The 26,018-nt window shown below is 38.0% G+C and overlaps 1 protein-coding gene across 10 annotated transcripts in view; it reads left to right on the forward strand.

Moving 5' to 3' along the window:
• ADGRL2 (adhesion G protein-coupled receptor L2) overlaps positions 1-26,018 on the forward strand; it is a 214,238-nt gene that overhangs the window by 25,068 nt on the left and 163,152 nt on the right. For all 10 annotated transcript variants that reach the window (XM_063298183.1, XM_063298181.1, XM_063298182.1 and 7 more), the window contains exon 2: positions 19,926-20,103. In XM_063298183.1, the coding sequence (XP_063154253.1) occupies positions 20,031-20,103 (73 nt within the window). In that variant the 5' untranslated portion in view covers positions 19,926-20,030. The remainder of the gene's footprint in view (positions 1-19,925; positions 20,104-26,018) is intronic.

Below are 26,018 nucleotides of genomic sequence, written 5' to 3' on the forward strand. Positions count from 1 at the left end.
TCTCTATTTGCTAGGCTGCCTGGGGAGCTCTAGGTCATAGTAGAACTCTTTACCAGTAAAAAAATATTACAGACACATTGCTGTTGTCCTTCCAGTATCTTATTTAAATAAGCTTTTAGAAGCATTATTGATCCTCCCTCCCCCTCCCCATTGTATGATGAAAAATAGTAAGATTGCGCTATTTGCTAGAAGAAGCTAGATTGGTACTATGTACTATTAATTGTTTTATATGCTTTCCTTTTGTTTTGGAAAACTGCTTCAAACCCTGCAGATGAGGTAAGGTAACATTTTTAAAAGCTACATAAGTAAGTGTTCTGAGAAAAGGCAAGAAGCAATGTGTGACTGATGCAGATGACCTTTAAAGGGAGAACTTGCATATTGCTTCCCAGAGGAAGAGATTGTTGCATATGTATTTTGAAACAGTGGCATGGGAATTTTCGTAACAGGTATTCACAAATCTTAGCACATAATTTGAAAGTTTAGTCGTTGCTTGCTCTGTGCCATTTCTCAAAAGTATGAAGAGCCTCTTGGCTTGCAAGCCTGGGTACATTTACTTGTATGTCCTGTTGAACAACATTACTTCTGAATAAATGTGAAACTGTAAAATGCTGAGAAGCATCGTGGAAGGGTACTATCATCTTCCAATCCAGACTTTAACCTTTCCAAATGCATTCTGTTGGCCACTAGCAATAGGTTTGTTTGTTTGTTTATTACTCATATTTAGCCACCGCACATCTCCCCCAGAAGAGGGACTCTGGGCGGTTTACAATAAAATTCCTCATAAAACATAAACATTAAAATCACATAAAACCATTATAATAAAACCCAATAAATAAATAAAATCCAAGAGAAATGTAAAATCCAGGCTGGTGGGAGGGACTCTAGGGTGCAAGCCATCCCCAAAAATGGTTATTCCCTTTCCCGCCCCAGGTGAGATGGCAAAACCAGGTCTTCAGGGCCTTCTGGAAGGTCAGGAGAGAAGGGGCCTGCCTCACCTCCGGGGGCAAGATATTCCAGAGAGCGGGGGCCACCACAGAGAAGGCCCGCTTCCTGGACCCCGCCAGATGAAATTCTCTTATGGACAGGGTCCGTAACATCCCCTCTCTGGATGATCGGGTGGGGCGGGCCGATGTAATGGGGATGAGACGGTCCCTCAGGTAACCTGGCCCCGTGCCACGTAGGGCTTTAAAGGTAATAACCAATACCTTGAATTGGACCCGGAAGCAAACTGGCACCCAGCGCAGCGACGGTGTTATATGTGCCTACCTAGGTGCACCAAAAATAGCCCGCGCTGCTGCATTTTGGACCAGCTGAAGCTTCCGGATACTCCTCAGGGGTAGCCCCATGTCGAGCGCATTGCAGTAGATAGTTTTCAAGGGCTGGTCTTATGTCCCACTTGAGATATTCATATAGTCTTATGTTTCAAAGGACCAGAATAAACTGAAGTCCTGGCTGTAAGAATTAATTCGTTACCTGGCAAAATTCTATTGGTGTTTCCTTTATTTTCTTTATCCAATTTATATGGCTGCCCATCTATTCAAGAAACTCTGGGGGGCAAATAAACAAAAACAATGCAACAAACAAAACTTGCCATTAAAACCAAACCAAACAAAGCAGGTTGAGCTCCAGTACAATCTCTGTAATCACCGATCACATACAGTACAGGTAGTCCTTGCTTAGCGACTACTTGTTCAGTGACTGTTCAAAATTATATCAGTGCTGAATGAGGAGACTTACAATCGGTCTGCAAAGTGGCCTTTGCAGCATCCCCGCGGTCACATGATTGAGATTGGGCACTTGGCAACTGGCACAAAATTATGATGGTTGCAGTGTCCCACGGTCACATGATCACCATTTGCAACCTTTGCTGATGGATTCTGACAAGCAAAGTCAATGGGGAAGCCAGCAGTAAGTTGCAAGTAGAGGTCCCATGAAGTTGCGCTTAACAACCACACACAATTTGCTTAATGGCTGCAGCTGGAACCGCCAGCGTAAGTCAATGTGATCACGTGATTTTTCGCTTTATAACCATATTGCATAGCGACAGAGTTTCCGGTCTCAATTATGGTAATTAAGTGAGGACTACCTGTACATCCATGCCAGAGCTACATCACTAACATCCGGGGCCCGATGCCTGGGGAACAAGCCAGATCTTCACAGCTTTCCAAAAGGCCCATATAGAGTTAGAACCATCCAGATCGACACAAGCTGTTCTTATATGGCAGGTACCATGGCAGAAACGGCACACTTCTTGGGTCCCATCAGGTGACGCTTTTCACCAAGGGTACCCGGAGAATACCCATTTTGTCAGATCTGGTGGATGGGCAGAAATCACTGGGGAGGGGTGGTCCTACAGGTGTCCTGGTCCATGCCACATAGGGCTTTAAAGGTGATGGCTAACACCTTGAATTGTACCCAGAAGCCAACTGGAAGCTAGTGCAACTCACATAGCAGCCGTGTTACATGGGCATACATGATGCAGATTTTATGTTTATAGTTTTGGTTTCTATATCATATACTACTGAGGAATGTTGGTTTGATTGTTGGAATATTATGAAGTGCTGGTTGCAAATTCTGAATATATTGAATAAGCAGTTTAAACAAAATAAAAGAAAACTTTAGGTCAAGAAACTCCTGACCAATTATGCTTTTTAAAAATAGATCAGAAAAGCCTTTTTTGAGACAAGGTATATTGACACATGCAGGAGTTGTGCAGGGAGGCGTAATAAGAGCTGACATATGAAAATGTAAGATCTATTTTTGTATCTTATTAGAGCTCAGATTTATTGAACAGAGGATCTTTAAAAGCCCTTTTTTTTCCTAATGTCTCCTGCATCCTATAAAAACAGCACTCTCAGCCAAGTATACGCTAGGATTTGTTACTACAGTTTTTGCACCGCAGTGTGAGTTTCTGCAACAAATCTTTCTTATACAACTAGTATCAGTCCTGCTAGATTATAGAACTATACCATAGAAATGTTCAAAAATAAACATGGGATGATCCAGATGTAAATAAGATAAATGGAAATTGCTATTCAAAAGCCCTAGTTTGTTCTTGTATATATCATCCGCCCAGGATCCCTCCTTGTGGGGGAGATGGGCGGTGATAAAAATATGACAAATAAATGTATAAAAATCTAGGCAGCCTTTCTCAGTCTTTTGACCATGGAGGAACTCCTGCACGTTCAGGCTCAAATATGGGCCAGAAGTTACAAAATTATATTCGTTTCATGTGTAGGCCTGTATATATGCATTATCTGTGTTAAACTAAAAATAAAGAATGAAACTTACCTCTTTAATGTGAAGTTGCCCAAATTTAAAATATTTTTTTAAATAAATCTTGATCTCCCAGGGAACCCCTAGTGACCTCTTCTGGAACCCTGGTTGAGAAACCCTGATCTAGGTAGTGTAGAGTGATGAGGATAATGACACATGAAGGAAGAGCAGATAATGCATATCTCATGCTCTTTCAGTTCCAGAACTGGATACCATTACTAATGAAATGATAAAAGGGTCCCTCCTTGCTATGTTTTAGCTACCTCCTCACATCCTCCATAATAAGAATGTGGATAACTGTCTTGAGCAATCTTCTTTTTGATGTACCTCTTCATCCTGCCAGGTGGTGTTAAAAAAAGTTTTATGTCAATTTTTGATCAGCTAGCCTACTGCATTATCAAATCTGGGCAGACTGTAGTGAATTTTAACCATGGTTTCTTGAAAAATTCCAATATCCAATTATAACTCGGAGATAAGCCCTTTAGAGGTTTGGATGTCAACACCCATCCACCTGAATTAGTATGGCCATTGTCAAGGAACTGTGGAATTGCAGTCTAAAATATTTAAAGGACACCAACTGTTACTAATTCTAACTCAATACTAGAGAAAAGCTCAGTATCTCTTACTAGTTAATGATTAAAATTTGTTAAAATGAATTGTCCTGTGCTATCTTTTGTTTGGTGGTTTATTATTATTTTTTAATCCGTTCAATTGTGTCTTATTCTCGGTCCCTGCAGTTTTCTTGGCAAGGTTTTTCAGAAGTGGTTTGCCATTGTCTCCTTCCTAGAGCTGAGAGAGAATGACTGGCCCAAGGTCACCCAGCTGGCTTTGTTCTAAGGTGGGACTAGAAGTCATGGTCTCCAGTTTCTAGCCTGATGCCTTAACCACTACACCAAACTGGCTCTCTCTTGTTTTATATTCATATTATTTATATTTCTATAAATGAATAGCTTATGAGTGCCTTGCTGGAATGATCATTATAATATAACCTTAATTACATTGATTATGGGAAAGGAAAATGTGGTCAATCAGTACATTTTAAAAGCGATTCAGTAGCAAGTTTTGGCTTTGTTTAGCAGTCGCTGAAAAAGTTTAAATGTTCTTGCAGAAGGGAAAAAACAGTTTTTATCAATTTATTCACTTTATTATCCTGGTGCTGAGGAAGTAGTAGATATAAATAGTGTTTCTTTGACATAGTTTGCTGAAAACATTTGTAATACTTTACTATTTATGTGTGAGTTAAATCTCAATGAGATGAATTGTCCAATGATATAACTGGATTTTTACATACATTTTTCAACTGTGAAAGAGATTTTGTTGCCTAAAGCTTCTATCAAGATGACAAAGAGTTCAGTAGTAGTATAGATCTTCTCTGAGGCATATAAAGTAAAAGTAAGGGTGCTCCTGTCCATATGCAGTATTCAACAGCCAGCTCCAGCTAGTAGGAATTGAATTACATTGGGTATGAATGCAGGTCTGGTTTTTTAACATTTAAAAATTTCATGCAGGTTGCAGAATACTCTTTGTCATCACTATATAAGCCTGTTGAAGACTTCATTATGCAAAGCTGAATAGTAGTTTGATTTAAGGTATTAATAAACTCTCTATATGCACATTCTTGCAGTGGGAATCCAGGATTCTAATTAAATGAAATGCCCGAACAGGTCTTTTGTGTTCTGTTTGAAGAGTGTTATGTGCAAATTCTAACCTTCTAAATTATGCCCAGAAGTATATACTACATCAACTGGTAACCCTGATTATTAAACAAGTTCAATATTTTTGAGTGTTCAGACAACTTTGTGCAAAATGGGTAGCTTGTATTTATGACCTCCTGTATTAAGGTTGATTGAATATAAAAGGTTAACCAATGTAACTATGGTCACTTATATTTTGCACTTGAAAATAGTAGCAAGTCAAGCTCAAGTCCTAAACAAACCAGCCTAGAATTAACTGCCCCTCTCCCAAATCACACACTTGATTAAATTTTATTAGAATGTTCTTCCATTAGAAGGAAGTTTATCTGTAGTGCATCCCACAGATTATATTTTTCCTGCCCTAATTTTGTGACCTCTGGTTGACCTTGCTGATGGTGGCTGATCTCAAAAAACTAAGCAGGGCAAACTTGGTCAGTACTTGGAAGTGGGCTGAACACTCCCTTGGTGGCATTCTATTCTTACATGAATCACTCAAGGGGACTGATTGGTGGGTTTCAAGGTAGACTCTGAGTTCTTGAAATGAAAAACACTAGAACTTGTACGTGGGTGCCAAAATGGTAGGTTAAAACCAAATATGGATAGAACCAAACTCACACATTCATCCATTCAGATTTAGACCCACCTGTATGCCCCACATATATTACCATATATACTCACATGTAAGCCCATCTGCATGTAAGCTGACCCTCAAACAGGGCTGAAAATGGCTTTGGCAGCTGTCACATTTTGACCCTGGTTGTCACTTCCCGCAAGACAGTGCAACTCTTGGCTTTTCCCTTTTTTAATGAAAGCCATTCAGCCCTATTATTTAAAAATAAATAGGGCCTGGTTACTTGAAGGGTTGGCTATCCCCAATAGTATCTGCTCACCGATTCGATCTTGCAGGGTTGGCATGCACCAGGTTCCTTTGATTAAACAATATCATCTATTGGGACGTTGGAAGAAAGCCCAGTCTGTAGCAGGACCTGCCATCCCAAGATCTGGATGGCCCCCATTCTGGTGCTGTTTAGAAGAATCGTGAAGACCTGGCTCTTCACCCAGGCCTTTGCAAGGAAGAGTGAGACCCCTTGCTTCATGTCTCTCTTGCCATCTTTTATCTTTTATTGGTTTTTCTGTAGTTTCTTTGATTGTTGTGAGCCACTCAGAGTCAGGAAAGCTTCAGCGTGGAAGGGCTCAGCTAGAAGGAATAAGACCCTCCAGCTGTTGTGTGCCCACCTGGCCATCCCAGCTGGTCCGCTGTCTGCAACATTCATATATAAAATAACATTTGACTTGGCCCTAGCATGGTACATTAAGCAGTTAAATAATACCAAGTGCTTGTGTGTTCTCTCTTTTGAACTTGAGCATAATGGAATGATAACTTTGTCATTTCAGAACTTTTGAAAGGCAAACCAAGTATTGAAACAGAGTTTTTTAGCATCCCCATTTTCAGTCCTATTTTACTATGGGGTATGATAGATAGTTTGTGGTATTTCATTGTTCTGAATGAAAACAGGGATTGGATTATTTTGGCAATACAGGGCAAAGACATCTGGGCAGCATATGCCAATAAGTATTTTTGGGGTTGTGTTAGAACTTAGAATTCCAGATCTCTCAGGACTTTCCAACTTTGACTAAGAGCTTTGCTTCTCAAATCCCTGGTGTGGAATGTATTGCTTTAATTCTTTTCATACAGGCACACGCACAAAACTGAAACACATATCCTTAGGCAATCTTTTTTTTTTTCTTAAATCCTCTTATAACCTAGCACTGTAGAAATTAGTTCCTCTAAGGTAATCTCCCTGATGTAGGTGGGAAAACACCACAATGCCTTCACTATGTTGACAGTCATAAAATGATATTGCAACTGAATCCTGCTTTTGTTCCAATTACATTAACAAGAAGAAGATTGTATCAGGAACTGTATTGATATTGGCATGTTGCTTTGAAAACCAGTTCTATTTATTAATAAGATTTTAAAGCATTAATAAGCATTTTAAAGAGAAGTTGTCACTCAAATGTTAATCCAAAGTATATTTCTACAGCTAAAAAAAAAGTCTGCTGAAAACACATTGGTGATTACGAGTCTGACTGGAAATGCTTAGCATTTGGCTGTATAATTTACTTTTTCAATGTTTGGAACATTGCCATACTGGAAAATAATAGTTCTGCCTAGCATATATTTTCATTCTGGAGTTGCTGTATAGTAATACTTCCTATTGTCATAAGGTAAAATCACCAGTCAAGTGATAAAACTATGATTTATACTAAACCGGTACCTTTTTACCCCTCTCAGAGCCTTGCAGTTCAGAAAAAACTGCTTTTTATACTTACAGCTATATAAAATGCTTATTAATGGTAGCAGATGTTGCACTTTAATCCCCTAAAATGATTGTTTGGTACCAGCAGGAAATTTATTAAGCTTGAGTTGTGTGAAATTGTGTGTGCATAAGCAGCTATTTAGATTGTAAAAATGCTGTTGAAGATAGTTGAAAAGTTCTTCCTGTAATTGGCAGAAAGGTATTAGCCACTCCCAAAGACGTCTGCATAGAATGCTGCCCTTGTGCCCCTGCCGCTTTATCATTTATCTTCTTGTATTAATGTCACTGAATTATTAATTTATACATTGGGTTGGATGGGGTGAAGGCACCATTTAAACATGTGGCGAATGTATCCTTATCGCAGGAGACATGAAAGGAGTCATTTTGTGTTATCTATAAAATGGAAAGGACATTTTAAAATTTCATTTACAGTAATCCACTTTGCTTCCAGTAAAACACCTAGATTAGTGTTACCAGAATATAATGTTCTTATTAAAATTTTGTAATCTTCTTTACTTCTTTCACGTATGGACACATTCTCTCTTCATTTGCACATTTAAAAAAAACACACACCAATGTGCTTTTACTATCTGATTGTTAGTAGGCAAATTGAGTGTGCTGTTAATTGCAGTTCAAAAATGTAATTCGTATTAGTGGCATGTTGAAGCAAGCAAGGCCAAAATTATGAGTGTCATTATTAAGCCAAGCATTCAGAATAGGCAGAATGGATTTTGTATATTGTGAAATATTTATCTCTAAAATACAAAGTGGCCAAATAACAGTCTTATCAAATTCCGAAAGATTTTATGAACGTGAAAAATAACAGCATGAACAAAATGAACTTAAAAAAAATAATAATGAGGATAACCAAAAACGACAAATGCTTGAATAAGGTCACTCCATCTAGTCAGCCTTGAATTTATGTGGGCTATGCTACTAGGATTTCATTTTACGGTCAAGAACTTTTGAGTTAAGAGTTTCAAAGTTGGTCTGAAATAAGCTGGAATCCATGAAGAATGGATAAGCAAGTAATACATATTTGTAGCAAGACAGGACACCCTGGAGAAGATGCTGATGCTAGGGAGAGTGGAAGGCAAAAGGAAGAGGGGCCGACCAAGGGCAAGGTGGATGGATGATATTCTAGAGGTGACGGAATCGTCCCTGAGGGAGCTGGGGGTGTTGACGACCGACAGGAAGCTCTGGCGTGGGCTGGTCCATGAAGTCACGAAGAGTCGGAAGCGACTAAACGAATAAACAACAAAATTTTATTTACAGTACCTGTAGTGTAATAGTGTATAATAATGCAAATTTAAATTTTAAAAATGTAATTTAAAATGTGTCCATCAACTCTAAATTGAGTAAAAAAAAAAGTGTCAAATGTGGTTTAAACTGAAGTCACAAGACCTTTGTACTTGCCTTAGATGCCTTTGGAATAGTGCCATTCCTGTATGCAAAATGATTTCTAGGCAACCTTAATTTTCTTTCAAGATAAAAATCCTAACTTCTATCATATGGGCATCTTCACTGGATTGCCAGGCCTTAGTCCAGGCAATCCTTATTTAAAGAAGAGCCATGCTTGGCTTTTGAATTTTATGAGATATGGGTGGAGCCAGGAGAGGCTCTTTGGAGTCTCCACAAGGCTTTGGAAGCTGCAAGTTGTTTAACGCAGCCTTGGATATTTCATGCCCAAATAATATGTGTGAAGAAAAGCCCATCTGCCCTCCTGGCAACTTCTTAAAGGCAAGAAGCCGAACACATACGCTCAGTGAAGTACCAGCACTGTTTCCATTATAGGCCTCTTCCCTCATCTGCTGAGCCTTGGTACTGGTGTCGCCCTCCAGGCCTTGGGGCAATGCTATGTAGTATGGCTGCAGTTAAAAACTAGCACATAAGATTCAATCAGCATCGGCGTTTTGCCACTTCTTAATGTTGAGGTGGGAGGGGGGATGCTTAACTGTGCAGCTTTCTATCCTGCTACTTGTGAAATCTTCTAATGGTCTAGAAAGAGAATGAGAACAAACTGGAAAGCCAGAGAGAGTCAATTCCCCCCCCCCTCCATTATTTAAAAAACATAATTATTATAAAGCTTCCTCAATGTGCAGCTCCCCTGCTGTGTAAAGTGGTATGTCTGGAAAATCACTTTATGTCAGTGACTGGCAATAGCCGCTGCTTTTTCTGCTGATGATATGCATAGTGGGGTTAGGTGAAAAGCTAGCTGATAGTGTTGTATACCTTCCTTTCATAAACTAGACTTGCCCCTATGGATTCTCTTGTTTTGTTTTGGTGGTAATTTAAAGATCCCAAGAAATTGATTTTTTTTTTTACACTAAGTAGTGTATCTCAGCCAACATTTTTCTCTTATTAGAGATTAAAATAGCACCATAGCCCACATCTGGGATACTAGAGAGAGATAGAAAGAGCTCGGTAGCTTTCACGTTTGTCTGCAGAGAGGCGTTCCACTACCTTGAGATAATTAAATGGTCTGTAAAGCATTTGGGGAATAAGGCTTCACGGAAAGCACTCTAATAGTTTATTTTATTTTTTGTTGTTGGTTTTTAATGGGACTAATCTTTGTTCCACTGGGACTTTGGGGCTATCGGAATGAGAGTAAGGAGTTGAGGAATTCTCTTTACAGATGTACTAATGGTGCTTTTAAAAGACAAAGAGAGGATATAGAAGAGAGGAGGGGGATTCAGAATGAGACAAGATAGCATTTAACGATCGTATGTTTACAGTCTAATTAAATATATTTAGTATCAGCAGTGTCACAAAAGCTGACTTTTCTTTAAATGTAAATTCATTCCATAAAATGTCAAGCAGGTAAATGGCTTTAGGTCCTTGCTTTTGAACATATTCAGGCCTTATGGGGAGTTATTTTTTTTCCCTCTGTTCTTACAGATTTTTAAAAATCAGATTTGTTTTATCTTCAATTACCTCATTGTTGCCAAGAAATCTCTGTTGGTGGTATTGATGACCTAATATATGACAGACCTTGGGTCATTATTATTTCATTTAGTGGTTGTATGTATAGACCAAGAGGGAATCTGAATATTGATTCTCTGAATGGCTAGTAACAATGATTTATGAGCTAGGAATTCAGCACAGTGAGCCAAATAGAGTAGCAAGATTACATCTTATGAGTTACGATTGATTTTGTTTCATATTTCTCTGCACAGTGATTAGACCATGATATCACAAATATTAGTTTTGAAGCTGTGTTATTTGTTGAAGAATCAGAATGCAGAATTAATTATCAATAATGCAGATACAGCTTTCAGAGTTGCTTCTGAGAATGGTCAGTCTAAGCTGTTCTTCCTTATTCTACTTATGCTTTTATCATTTTAGGTTGTTTTCTGTGTCTTCTGTCCCATCTTGATGTGAAACTGATTTCTTAATACATGTAAAACTTTACAGTCTGTCTGCACATTTAACAGAAAAAACATGGTTGGGTATTTTTGACTCCTATCATTGCAGACTAAGGGAATAACTGCATAGAATATTAACATATCAGTTACATTCTGGGTTTTTCTTTTCCCTGATATACATTAGTCTTTCCCCAGTCCCTGTTTTATGTTAAAAAAAAGTTGTGCATGGAGATAGGTTGCATTTGCTCCGTTTCAAAGTATAATAGGTGCTTGTAGAGTTTCATGAGCAGCCTCATGTGGCGCAGAGTGATAGGTGACAGTATTGCAGCTGACACTCTCCCCACGACCCGGGTTTGATTCCAGCGGAAGCTGGATTCTCGGGTAGCTGGCTCAGGTCGACTCAGCCTTCCATCCTTCCGAGGTCGGTAAAATGAGCACCCAGCTTGCTGGGGAAGGTGACGACTGGGGGAAGGCAATGGCAAACCACCCCGCTATAGTCTGCCAAGAGAACGTCACGAAAGTGGCATCCCCCCAAAGGGTCAGACATGACTTGGTGCTTGCACAGGGGACCAGGGAATAGGCTGGGCTCCTCCATTTGTTCCATTCACCACTGTAGAGAAGACTTCTGATTATGACCTTATTGTATCGACAGGTTAAACCTGAGCTAGACAATCCAGGTTTCATAGTATTTCCATTTTGGCACTGAAGGTTTCCCTATTGCTGCCACTGCTACTGCTCCTCCTTCAGGATTAAGAACGATAATTTTTTAAGGAGTAACATAGTATATTAATCCCATTTCTTTAGTCACTGACAAAAGGCATAGAAGGGCATCAGCGCTGGGGTAGAACAGAGGAAATAACTAGTTGAATGTTGTTGTCCTTATGGATGTTGTCCTTACAGAAGTTAAACAGTTTCTGTATAATTAACCTGGAAACTGAAGGATTAACAAAAAAGCTTACTCATGTACACTATTAAAAAGTGCTTTTGTGCATAATAGATTTCCAGGTTCATAGTATTATTCTATCTAATATAAAGTATTTAATTGCCAGTTTGGTTTCATTTATTGTTAAAAAATTAAACAACTTTAAGCATGTTTCCTGCATGACCCACATAACTCCAGACAGTTATATGGTGTGTGCGTGGAGAATCCTTTTGCAGTGCGATTGGCCCCAGGCCCATATAAACTACAGTTGCAACTTGCAGTACCTTAGATATAAGGCTTTATTTAACCCAATTAATCAGTAGGGTTAAATAAACAGGATGGTATTTGTAACTCACAGAGGTACTGTATTTGTTGTCAAAGCTCCATGCTTAGTTTTATTTTGCCAGGTGGATGTTAGATATTGGGCAGATGACATTATTTACACTAGGATTGTCAGGTATGAATGACATGTGTGTACTTAGTTTTTCTCTTAATTCACTTATTCCTCCTATTTCTGTTTTTCTTATACCAAGAAGAGAAAGATCATAAAGTGTATCAAGGACATTCACATAATATATCATCTAGAGCTGTCGACATGTCTCATCATAGTCTCATTATGTTTCTCTGCTTATTCTTCTAATAACTTACTGTTTTGCATAGAGAAAACACTCACTCACTTAGCACGGAGGATGGGCTGGATATAAATTAGATTATAATCCCATATCTCTTGATTGATTATGTGCCATCAATTCCATATCGACTCTTAGTGACCACACAGATAGATTTTCTCTGGGATAGTTTGTCCCCAATGTGGTAGTTCAGGTCTTCCAGTGGTCTCCTGTCATAGATGTAAATGAGTCCATTGATCTTGCTGCTGGTCATCCTCTTGTCCTCTTTCCTTCCACCTTCCCTAGCATTACAGACTTCTCCAGAGAGCTAGGTATTTGTATAATGTGTTCAAAGTGTGATAATTTGAGCCCGGTCATCTGCTTTGAGTGAGAACTCTGGATTGATGTCTGGATTGCTATCTTCTTACCTAGGAGTTCATACTATTGAATTAATGGCTGAATTTATCTTAACAGTAAGCCATGTTTTAACTGTGGTTTGTTGAACAAGCCATAGTGGTCTGGCTTCTACATAATATAAGCAGGGGCGGGAAGGGAAAGGAAAGGAAAGGCTTGTAAACCTGGAAAAGCCTGGACATGTGCTCATACTTGACTGACCTGTTTTGTATTTTTCCTGGCTTTCTACAAAAGTAAAGGGGAAAACAAAACTGCATAGAAATTAGATAATTGAAGAGATAACTAGGCAAGGAAAGAAAGAAAAAAGGCAATATTCAGCAATATTTATTTATTTTACAGTAAAATAAACTTCATATAAGTGGAAGAGATTACTCTCACCCTTCCCAAGGGCAGTGATCCAGTCTTCTAAGGCATCCATACTTCTGAAAAGGTTGTCTTTTGTATTGTTTGAATGGTGACTTTTAGTTGTTTTTGTAATACCTGAACAGGATCTAAGGAATATCTTCAATGAAGCAAAAGGAAGGGAAAAACCACTGCCATTGATGATGTCTTTCTGTTTATAATTTCATAGTCATTTTTCCAAAGTCATCAGAGGCATCTCCTCTTCGACAGTGTTCACCATTAAACCTCATTTTTCTTTCAGGTAGGGATGTACAAAATATTGTGAACCTGAATTCAAAACTGGTTATCCTAGCCATTCTGCAAGTGTTCCAGATAAGAAATGGGACTATTTCAATTTCAAAATATCTATTTCAAATTTAAAACAGCTGTTTCAGGCTTGAAACAATTCTGGAAGAGTCAGAACAGCCCATTCTGAACTTGAGACAACTGTTTCATTTCAAAACATTTTGTATGTCCATACTTGTATATAAATGTACAACTCGTACAATTTCAGCAGAATGAAACCTTAATTAAAAAACCGAGTATGGAATTGTGCTGTCGGTTGTTTTAAGTCACATTTTCTCCCTAACTTTGTGCATTAGGTTGCCTTCAAAATGGTCCTAAAATATATGCCTTATATGTAGGTATAGAAAATTGAAGCTGAGAGATACTGACTTCATGAAAGTAGTACAGTGGGATTCCATGTTGAAACTGAATCCTTACAAATACTACCTCTTCTGTAGAGGTACTCTTTGACAAAAAGTTAGGGCAGCCATTGAATTATTTGCCATTGTTTCTCCTTTTCTTTTCTTTTAAAAAGCAACATATCCTACATTGTGAAGTTATTGGTTATGCTGTGTGCATACTATTTTGTTGTTCCCCTCCCTCCCTCCGTTTAGCCTACATAACATTTGAAATCAGAACTATTTATTTTGTAGTTATTGCAGACCTAGAAGTGTTTAATGAGCAGAATGGTAAACATCTTCAGATTGTGCCTCTGGTGTCCAAAGTATCAGCATATTTAACATGCTTAGCATGAGGCTAAGATATTACAACTGATAATAGTAGTAATTGCCTTTCTTGTGCATTCTCTTTCCTCTCTCTCTCTCCAGTACAGAGAGTCATCATGAGGGCAAACTGAATGGCTGGTTAGCACACAAGACATTCCAAACATGTATTTTTTAAAAAAGTCTGGGAGATCACTGGGTGGGGACATGTTCTGTGAAGAAATGAACAAAATGTCCTAGAAAAAGAAGCTCAGCTCTACTGGGATGGTGTTTGACAGTGACAGTCATCCTTTTTTCCCAATTCTCTTCTCTTGTCCTCTCTTCTTCTTCTGGAAGTAACTGAGGTACAGCCCAGTGCCATTGTGGATGGAGAGGATAAATTATAAAGCTTGAAACTCTTCTGTTTAGTGTTTTGCTTGTCAGGCAGTAAATTCTCCTTTGTGAGTAAACTGTGTTGTAACGATTAACATAGGATCCAGTCTGTTGGGACTCAAGCTTTGTGGTCTCACTTTCAGCTTAGATTCAGCGTGCATATATATTTATTTCATACCTTTTTAGGCATTGCTGAAGCACAGATCTATCCCTTCAAAGCATATAGCATCTGAATTCATAAAAATGATTTTCTTACTGTAATATGGTGTCTCTTGGTCAAGTCTCATACTATGCTATTCCCTTCCCTTCCCTGATACTATTCTTTCTGTATAACTTGTGTGGAAATTAAATGTGTTAATTAATGGGAACAGTTGAGATATAGCCTCCTCCCTCTTCCTTGATAGCCTTGAACAAGGCAGTATTTTTAATGAAATACCAGCTTTGCCTCTTCTCTCCTCTCCTCTCCTCCCTTCTCCTCTCCTCTCCTCTCCTCCTGAGCAGTTGGGACACTAATCTAAGATCTTCACACTTAGATCTGACATATGAGATTACTCCACTTCAAAATGCAGGGAAGTGTTAATTTTTCTGGAAAGCTAATCAGTCAGGAATAATTTCTCACCAAGACTTATTATTAATATGGATTTTCCACAAGGTCTTTTCTGATGCCAATCTGTGCATCAATGTTTATTTTAAAACTATAGATCACTCTGAAAAGTATTTGTTCTGCAAATGACTCTGTGCTTGAAGAAAGGGGTGGCTGTTCAGTCCTTGAATGTAGATGATGATTATGATGATAAAGAAGAATCTTTATTGATTCATTGCTCTTCTGTAGACTCTTAGTAACCAGTCAGTATGATGCAGTGGCTTCCAGGGCCTCCCAGAACAATGTCTAAGGAGGCATTCTGAGATTATTGGCCAATGCTCTATCTTAATTCTAATTGAGATCCAGTGCTTAGATTGGAATTAAAATATTGCAGTTTTATGAAAGCTTTAACAGATAGATATAACCATTGTTACTGCATATCTGAGATTAAGCTGAAATTTAATTTCGGGTGGATTTTTGTTTGTCCCTAAAAATCCTTCCTTCCTTCCTTCCTTCCTTCCTTCCTTCCTTCCTTCCTTCCTTCCTTCCTTCCTTCCTTCCTTCCTTCCTTCCCTATTGTATTCTTTGTCTGTTTGTTTGTTCGTTTTACAAGTGCTTAGGATATAGCCTCTAATTTTCCAAAGTGAAATGTTTCTGATGACAGATCAGGCTGTTTCCCAACGGGAAGGATTTAAGTTACAAGTGAAGTTTTCCAGGCAGCTTTGGTTGCATTGAAATCTAATCTGCTTTTTGGCTCTAAAGGCTGTCTCCCTTCCCCACTGTCAGGCCCAGCTATGTATGAGGTTTTTTTTTTTTTCCTTTTTAAAGTCTGAAGGGAAATGGGCTATTTGCAAAGAATGACCACTTACTATGATCTACATTTTCTGTTTGCATAGAGGTAACCTGATACAGCTTTTCCTGCTGTTGTTTGCCTGTTTTGGGTTTTGTTGATGCAAGATTCTAATGATTGTGTCTCCTTATCTGTGCAATTACATGGTCTGAAAGACTAGGCTGTCAGCAACATCCTTGGTCCCAAGTATTCTCTGGCTCCAGGATTTATACCTGCTAATGTTTGTGGGGGGTGGGTGGGGGAAGCACTGGAGTATAGATAAGGCATGCTGCTATGCTAGAGTCATATAGTAAAATTATTCGTAATTTGCAATAGAAAGGAAACTCTTTCGTTCTTTTAGACACATTAGCCAATCCCTTGAAAAAATAAAGAATTAAAGTTTGCATTCATATTTGAAGTTTTTTTTAAAAAATAAGTATCTATGTATAGCTGTAGGTGTACAAAAATGGTTTTAAAACTCGTTGAACCAATTTTACCTAAAATTGTTGTATTTCAATAGCGATGGTTAGATGTGCATTCCTTGCAAGAGAAAAATAATCCAATAAATCCCTAATTTCTGGTTTTATGGTTTGCCATTATATACAAAAGACAAGAATCAAGATATATTTTGCTGTTGCCAACCTCATTCCAAATACTTCATTCCACAGACGTATCTGTTTGTATTACCTTCCAGCTAGTAGCTGCTACTGTAATTTTTGCATTGTACCTGACATAGCTTCCTGGCATTTTACATATTCCAACAATTCAAATGGGGCCAAACCTCACCATTTTTTAAAATCTGTTCAATCGTGTCCGATCCTTGGAGACTGCCTGGAAAAATCCCTGCAGTTTTCTTGGCAAGGTTTTTCAAAGTGGTTTGCCATTGCCTACTTCCCTGGGGCTGAGAGTAAGTGACTTGACCCCAGGTCCCCGCTCAGAGTGTGGGGGAGAAATGATCCTACTGTCATAAACTTTGTGCTTAAGGTAGGACTAGAACTCCTGGTTTCCAGCCTGATGCCTTCACCACTATACCAAACTGGGTCTAAATCTCACCATAAATCTATCCATATTGCGACCTTAAAAAAAACAGCACCATCACAATCTGGAAAGCTCCTCCCCCAAAAAAGTGGTCTCCAGCTTTCCATTTTTTAAAAAAATATTTGCTTTCTTTCCTTCAAACAGCTTACAGTAGTGTAAGTAAAGGTAAAGGTTTCCCTTGACATTAAGTCCAGTCATGTCCGACTCTAGGGGGCGGTGCTCATCTCCGTTTCAAAGCCGAAGAGCCGGCGTTTGTCCATAGACACTTCCCATGGTCATGTGGCTGGCATGACTAAACGGAACGCCGTTACCTGCCCGCCGAAGCAGTACCTATTAATCTACTCACATTTGCATGTTGACATGCAAAAAAAAAAACAAAGTCACATAGGCTTTTCAATGTCTAACCCTTCAGTGCCTTTCTCATCTTTAGAAGATGTGTGCAGCTTAGCAAATCTAAAAATCTTGTGAATCTTTAGTAGTAATCAAATGTTAGCTTTATTTCCCTTGCAATTAGTAATGTGTCTCAGCCATACACTCATATTATTCTAATGATCTTATTTGTTCACTTTGTACTGTCTATAAAGTGTGTGAAGTGAGTCGACAATTATTATTCAAGGTTTCATCAGATAGATGAAGAATTAACCCTAAATGTCTGTTACTCTGAATCTGCCTGTCCATGTATGCGTGCTGTGTGTATAAATACAGGTCAGTCCACCATTCTTTGCTTAATAGTGTGACTGGTTTATCTAACTGGGAGTAGTTTTTGCAACGAAGAAAGAAAAATAAAAAGACAAGCCATCCTTTCAGCGATACATGCAGTTTGTTTCTTTGTGGATGCTATAGATTTTTCACCAGAGAATGCTCTTTGCACTGTGGGTATAAGACTTCAAGATATAACATAACTATTCCTTTGTGTCAGTTTCAGGAAATTCCTCCAGCAGCTGATGTGCCACCTCTAAATTAACTAGCAATAGATCTTTTTTCTTTTCTTTTTTTCTTTTACCTCTAGATATCTGCCATGAACCTCTTCTGTCACACCTTTGAAAATAGCAGGAGACTTGTCCGGGGCTGGGGGGGGGGGGCGGGGGGGCGGTGAGGGAGAAATGATCCTACTGTCAGAAACTTTGTTTTGGTGCCCATCAAAAGTGCTTTTCTCATATCTCACTAGTACATTAAAGTGGGAAAAACTGAATCTAAGTTTGAAGCTAGCCTGGTACCACTTCTGAAATTGAACTGACAACATGAATAATTTCTGGATGATCTGTGAGGAAGCATCTTGTCTTCCAAGGCAGTCCTGAACTTTGACCTACTCAGGGTTTTCCTTTTCAGAGCTGAACAGAGTGGCTATAGCATAACCATTTATAAGAGTATCAAAATTAATAGGAGGAATTATACAGGGGAGTTAGAAAACACTGAGGATTTGGGAAACCAGACTCCTCTTTTGTCCTGTTTCCACTTTCATTACAACTATCTTCAGAATTGCAGGGCATGTACATGAGCCCCCTTGTTTCCTTCACTTTAAAACACATATTTATTAATGTGGAATAGTGATTAAGAGCAATGCAAACCATAGCATTAAACAACAAAAGACAGTTCACTACTGTACTTGCCTCAAAGCAGCTGTTACAGTGTAATTATAGGCAAGCATGTACTTCTCAAAGAATTCATGATGCAGAGGTTACTATTAGGACAACTTTTTCATTCAAGGACCAGAAACAAACTAACTTACTTATTTATATGATATATATGGCTGCCCATCTCACATTAGTGACTCTCTAGTCCTAAACATGCTTCAGAAATAAAGAGCACTGCATTAATTTCTGAGCATTATCTTTAGGATCAGACAGAACATCTGTTATGACAGATTTTCTAATCCTATTAGGCACAAATGTAATGTTGGGTGAATTTGGCCATTTAGTAACCCAAGCAACAGGCTGGATTTGGCATGATTTATATTTTCCCAGCTACTTTCAAAAGAGTAAGTTTGGATCTTACACTGTTAGTGTGACTCTTCTGTTCTTTGGCAAAGTAGTGAGCCACAGAAAGGCTACCAGAGCAGTTTTAACTGTTCACAGCATTGTAGTTAGTTGTTTGATTTGCAAAGTAACTTTTGCAGCCTTAGCTGTAGGCAGTGTTTTGAAACAGAGATTAAAATTCACAGAAATGCACATCGCCTGGCCTCCTGAGCTGTAGAATGCAGTTTGCTTCTTAGTATAGAGAAGATCCATGGATGTGTATCAGTTTCTAGTTCCTGGGAGGACCTGGGTAATAGTTTTGGACAGAAACATTCAATAGTAATGGAGAAGAATATGTGGCATGCTCTTGTCATATTAATCCGGAAGGTCTTTGGAGATGAGGGAAGGTGGCCTAGTAATTGGTTTCTAATAACAGGTTTAATGAAAAAATTAATGCATAGCTGCATGAAAGCCCTGTCTAAGTTCAGTTTGCACACACTTGGTTTGTAATTACTGATTGGGAACCGTGCATTCTGCACATCCTCAAAGGCATGCCTTTAAGTGTTGTTGTTATTTCAGTGATATACCCTGGCATGCCTGGCAGTCATTATTCCTCTTGGAATAAAAGGTGCAACCCTGTTTCTGTTATTGGTAAAGAATTTTTGTGAAGGCAAAACTCTTTGCTCGAAGTAGTGTCTTCACAAAATACAGATTGTGAATTTAATCCAGGGAGGGGGAACACTGCTACCTCAGAAAAGCCTGTACTATTTCAGTTCCTGCCCCTTGTCTGCAAATTACCCAACGGATGGAGTGGTCCTGCAAATGTGAAAGCAAAGGGACCATGAAGTATCGTCTTCCTGTTTTGTTTCTTTAGGCGACTGCCCTGCTTTCTTTCTACCGGTATTGTTAGATTTTTAGTTTGAGAGTTCCTAGAAATCTTGGAATTCTTGCAAGAATGAGCCATCATCCTTCACACTGCATGTTTCTCTCTCATGGTATCCTAGCTGAGGTCTCCCTTTCAGATATTAACTAGAGGCAGACGATTGTCTGTCTTCCCTCACTGCCAGTTTTCTCATCACATCAGCATAGAATCTGATCTCTACTGTGTCATTTAATAGTGAACATGAGTTGATAATTTTCATTTTCATTTCTCTCCCCAGTTATGAAGATGAATGATGTAGACCACCCTCTTGAATGACGCTGGGCATTTTATAACTGGGATCGTTAAGGAATAAAAAGAAAACACTTTTAAAGGGGGGTCAATAATGGTGGCTTCTGATTGCAGAATGAAAAGGTTTTGGCTGCTTCTGATAGTCAGCTTCCTGCAGTGTTCAGAAGGTAAGATATGTTAATGTGTAATTTGTAAGAATAAGGTATAATTCAAATCTGAGATTCATCCTTGTCTGAAAGGGCAATGTAATTCATTTTGGAAATGATGCTTCATATTTCTGCTGCATGTATCCCCTGGAGGAATGCTATTCAGTCACATATTTTGGCATACATTGATGCATTTTGGAACTTTCAGAATTTATTTTTGGTCATGTTATTACTGTTATTTTTGGCATATTTTGTGGTTATTCTTTCTTACATTTTTCTACTATTTTGGGGAAGCAGTTTCCCTTTTATAAAAATACATATATTCTCATATATATATGTATACACACACACACACACACACACACATACATACATACAGTATGTATGTGTATATACACACACACAGACATACACACAGTATGTGTGTGTGTGTGTGTATATACATATATACATACATATGTATAGTATATGTGTGTGTGTGCGTTTGTGTGTGTGTGTATATATATAAAATCAATATCATATCTATGTATGTATCTATATAATTTAAAGTTATCATTATATGATTCAAATGTACTTGTATTTGCCATGTATTTTACAGCTATGTTTTATTGTTTTACTTAATAAGTATTTATAATTAATAGTCTCCAATGTTATATATTATAGTGAGATACATTAGAATGGAACATTAAATCTGGCAAATGAAATGTCAGTGTGACTATCCTTGAATGGCAGTTGGTATATTACTTGACTCCTCTTCTCAGTTCCAACATAAATTAAGTTATTTGAGGTCATATATGATGGGCTAAGAAGAGAAATCAAGAAATAGAAATTATAGAAGAAATTATAGAAGATCAAGATAGTATAAGTTTAAATATACTTGATCCAGTGTAAAAGAATGCAAAGGCAAATACGTATATACTCATAGAGACATGCACAGGCATAATCACACCTATGAATATATAGGTTTTTAGGTCTTACTGGCAGAAGTGTAGTAAGTTGAAAATGAACGTAATTCATTTCAGAATTGGGTCACTGAAATTGAAAATGAGCTACTGTCAGTCTATCCTGTTCCCACTTTAAAAATATTTTCCTACTCATACATGCAATATTTAAGTTAGAGAAAGGAATAAGCAACTTTTTCTCTTTTAGAACATTGTTCATAGGTGTTTACAAGGGGTATAAATGACAAACTGCGTGTTTGTGTCACAATACAGATCTGTAGCTGACATACTTGTGTCCAGCATCAGGATGGAAATCTAAAAGGCCAGAGTTTGAGTCTTGACAGTACTAAGCACAGTTTGCCATTTTTGCAACACTGTGATTTCTACTAGACACTTACGTCTGTTCAGTGTCCCTAGCTTTGGAGACCTAAGATATTTCACTACAATTCTAGCATACTATAAGCACAGCATTGTATAGTGTTATACTTGTGCAGTAGCTTAAAAGTACAAAACTTCATTTATCCATTTAAGTCCCACTGAAATGAATGGAAGTTGCATGTTTGTGTCATTAAGCAATTTGAATGCCATAAACACTAGTATCATATACCTTATTGAAAAAGCAGGAAATCAGATGCAGTTTATAGTGGCACTTAATAGAAGATGATTCACAAACTGGTTAATGATGCAATTTTATCTTCATTTCTTCTCAGAAGTAAGTCCCATGGAGTTCTATGGAACTTAATTCCAGTGTGACCAAAACTGCAGTTTTGCTGGCTTTTTTTATTTCTTTCTTGTAAAAAATGATCGTATTGCCAAAGAAACCTTAGCCAAAAGATGTCAGATTAAAGAATAGAGTGATATATCACCAGAAATTAAGTGCTGTGAGTAGGTGTTAGATTTGAACAAGAGACCAGAGTTTGATTTCCTTCTCTGTCAGGTAATTCATCTTGAGTTAGTTATCCTTCCTTTGCTCACAGTCTTATCAGGATAAAATACAGTAGCCCTGTTAAGTTACAGAAAGGACAAGATAATCAAAGTGTATATTTTTAACTGTCTGGATTTGTTGTACTGAATTGGGTATGCATAGAATTGCAGCTAAATCACAGCAAGCAGTGTTCAGTTTTTATTTCTTTAAATTAAGAACCCAAAGGGCAAATCCACATAACTTTATTGCCCAGGCATGAAGATGCCTCACTTCCCCTGTGAAAGCACACCCTCATTTTGGCTGAGGGCATGTTTTCACAGGGGAGCTTCTATCTTGTAGCCAGCATGCTGTCAAGATAGGCTGAAGCCACTCCAAGCTATTTCAGAATTAGTATTTTCCCTGGGAAAACAAAAGAAAAATTCCTGTGCACATACCTGGGTTTCATGTAGGAAGAATCCTTGGAGGTTGTTAAACTGGTGGACTTCAGTTGCCTCACTGTGGTATCGCCCCTTCCTGTCCTGTTGTGGGCGGTTTGCCATAATGGTCATTTATGCTTTGGCTGCTGGAGAGAGTAGAACCCTGCCGAGCAGCTGTTTCTCTTGTTCTTATGTGGTTTGGTTAGGAGAATATTGACTTTGTTAGAAGATGAAATGCAGGGGTTCCAGAGGTCAATATTCCCTTCAGTAATAGGAAAATAAGATGGTCAATTTGTTCAACAACAACTCTGTCACATCCCTGTTTGCAAGTAGCAAGCAATAGCTTTGGCAGAATTAGAGAACTATAGTAGCCTTGACTATATTTTGAGTTCTTCTGTGAAACAAAGAAAGAACTGTGTTTTGCCTGGGCAGTTTCACCCTGTTCTTGCTGGTGATTGATCTTCTATTATACAAAAGAACTCAGACAGGGAGGAGATGGAATGTGGAGGGAATTTCTATATGCAGACAGCAGCCCTGACCAGGCTTGTTTCTGAGACTGGAAAGGTAGGCTACCCAGACTTACTTTCCCCCCATCTTAAGAACAGGAGAAAAGGATATTGGTATGGCTGTGGGAATGAACCTGAAGTTTTGCAGATTTTATTACGGTTTTCAAGGTCCCATCCAGCTTGTTGGTCTTACAAGACCACTCCATTAGAGATCTGGAGAGGCAATATGTTTACAGTTTTACATACAGAACACTGCCATTTTATTTTCTGTAAACATCTTTATTACCCATTATTGCACTTGGACTCTCATGTTAATTACTTGTGGTCAGAGGGAGGCAGGTTTGTGAGCATCTTGTGTTTTTAATTCTGTAGGTAAGGAAATACAAGGTGTTCCATGCACTGATCGTAAGATATGGTTTGGACATAGTTTGATAAAACATCCTGATTTATCCTGGGTAAATTTGGAGGTTATGACTTGGCTGAATCCAAGCAACAGTTTAGAACGAAAGAAAAGAAAGAAAGAAAGAAAGAACACTTTGTCCCTGTAACTATCAATCAATCATTCATTCATTCATTTATTCATTTATTCATTTATTTATTTTAAAAAGCTATTATTTGTGATGTGTTTGAAACTATTAGATGAAATGTTTAACTATAAAGGTTCCTTGTGAAAAGATAAATCCTGCCAATTCTTAGAGTATATTTTTTTCTCCCAGGATCAGTCTGGGTTCATTGACTTAAGTTTTTTTTCCCCTTCAGCTATTATGAAAATGACATATAACATAGAGATGGCTCACTTATGATACTTGACAATGTTCAGAAGGTTAAATCTAGTAGTATTTATTGAAAAAAAGAAATATCAGGTTTTTCTGTGATGAGGAAGTATAGATTTGCTTTCTTTTCTTTTTCTTTTCTTTTCTTTTCTTTTCTTTTCTTTTCTTTTCTTTTCTTTTCTTTTCTTTTCTTCTCCACCTAATTTTGTATTCAATGTGGTACTGCAATTGGGATTTGGCTAAAAGTATATGTTAAGGACATAAAAAGTGAAATAACATATTCCCATGCACTTCTCCCAAAGCCTGCTGAATGATAAACACAACTGTTTACTCCATGAATATCCTGCAAAAAGCTTTTACATGCAATATCTATTTAGTTTAATGTTGGCTCTGTTCTAAGACACGGCTCATGGGCTTGAATTGGAAAAAAACAAAAGTATAGTAGGAACTCTAATTTAGATTTCACGGAATGAAGACCAGCAATCTCTCTCAGGGGATATTGCCCTTCAAAAGCCTGGTTTGCCTGACCAACTTTTAAGACTGCTTTTCTCCCTCCCCTATTGGGTTGATAGAGTATTGAAGGCCAATTCTGACCAAAAAAACACATTTTTCACATGTGGTTTGTTAAAAAAATCATTGGGATTTGTTAGAGATAATTATCTACATATGTTACTGGTGGTCTTTACATACCAATATTGAATGAAACTTTATTTTTCTGGGGAAGTGCAGTTTACAAATGAGAAGGGATATACTTAGGTCATTGTAAAAAGCTAAATTTCTCACTTGAAAGAAAACTAGGGAGGAAATTGGGAAGAGTAGACGGAAGGGAGCCACACTAATTAACAATTATTAAAATAAATATTGTGGTTCTCTATCCTGAAAAGCAATACTGATGTGGAGGTAGCTTCAAGCCAAAACAGATAAATGAATATTATTTTATTGGACTTTCTTGCAAGATATCTGTCTTCTTTTGGTTTAATAGATATATAATAGGGCTTAGAGGTGGATGTTTCTGTAGCTGGCACAGTCTGTGAGAAACCAACCTCAACAGAGCTGGGCTTAGCTTTCAGCTTGAGTAAGGAAAGTATAATCCCATCGTCCAGAATGTGAGGCCTTGAATAGTAGAAATGATGAAAGGAAATGGTAAAAGTGTTCTTCTACCAAGTTAGAGCAAGCCTGACTTGGACAGTTCCTTGACCTGCTAGTTATACTTTTGTGCATTGTTTCTCAACCTTGGCAGCTCTCAGATGTGTGGACTTGGGGAATTCTGGGAGTTGAAGTCCACACATCTGAAAGCTGCAAAGGTTGAGAAACACTGCTTGTGCGTGTCCATTTTATCAATGGATGCCAACACTAGAAAACTTTAGTGGCTCTCAAAACTGAAAAGATTTTGCATTCTCCTATAAATTCTTAGATACTGCCTCCTGCTCTTTTTTATAATAGGATTGGGGAAAAGGTGGATGTGGGAGTTTTTCTATTAATGGGGAGACGTGTGTTGCAACCTGGGAAAATCAGAAGTACAGTGTTGGGCAGGGAGATATATCAAACTTTCTAAATCATGTTATTTGACAGAATTAGCACACACAGGTATTGGTAGTATTCATATAGCTACAAATCATATTGTATTCATTTATGCTTGACTACAAGAAGATGTGGCCTTGTAGGCATAGATTTGCTAGCTGGGACAAAACTGTCTGGTTTATTAGTGATAAAGAGTGACAATCTGTGTATTCCACACAAAAGCCACATTCTCAGCAAGGACACAGGGGAGGCTTTTGTTTTGTGATCTACTCTTATCAAAGCAGACTATTATTTCTTAATATGTCAAGTAAAACAAGCTGGACATAAGACACAGTGGCAACAAGAAGTAAACACAATACTTTCTGTAGTTTTATTGATAAATATTGGTGGGAATTTCTAATAGATGAGCTGTCTGATAGGACTTTGCAGTTAATTGTAATTATTTATTGATACCTGAAGATAAATCAACAAGGCTTTCCAAAACCGGATTAAATGGAAAGAGAAGACTTCAGGGTTCTCAGGTTTAGAAATTCCCTTGTTGCTTTTTAAAAGAGTAATAACAGGTTTTTATATTGGAAAATGGTAGGCTTTGTAATCAATTACATAAAATAGCAGCTATCTAACCTGAAAAAAAATAGTGGAATGAACTATACTGTTTTACGTAGCTTTCAGAAATGATACATCACAAATGCTAAAGAGATGTTTTGCCACTGATGTTGTTTTCACAACAGGTCTGGGAAGCAAATTGGCTTGAGTACTTGGGGGACTGACTACTGATATGAAACCTGTCCTGTCCACAAGACAGACAGACAGACAGACAGACAGACAGATGTATCTATGTATCTATGTATGTA

This window comes from Candoia aspera, chromosome 3 (assembly GCF_035149785.1).
Source record: "Candoia aspera isolate rCanAsp1 chromosome 3, rCanAsp1.hap2, whole genome shotgun sequence".
Classification (NCBI taxonomy): domain Eukaryota; kingdom Metazoa; phylum Chordata; class Lepidosauria; order Squamata; family Boidae; genus Candoia; species Candoia aspera.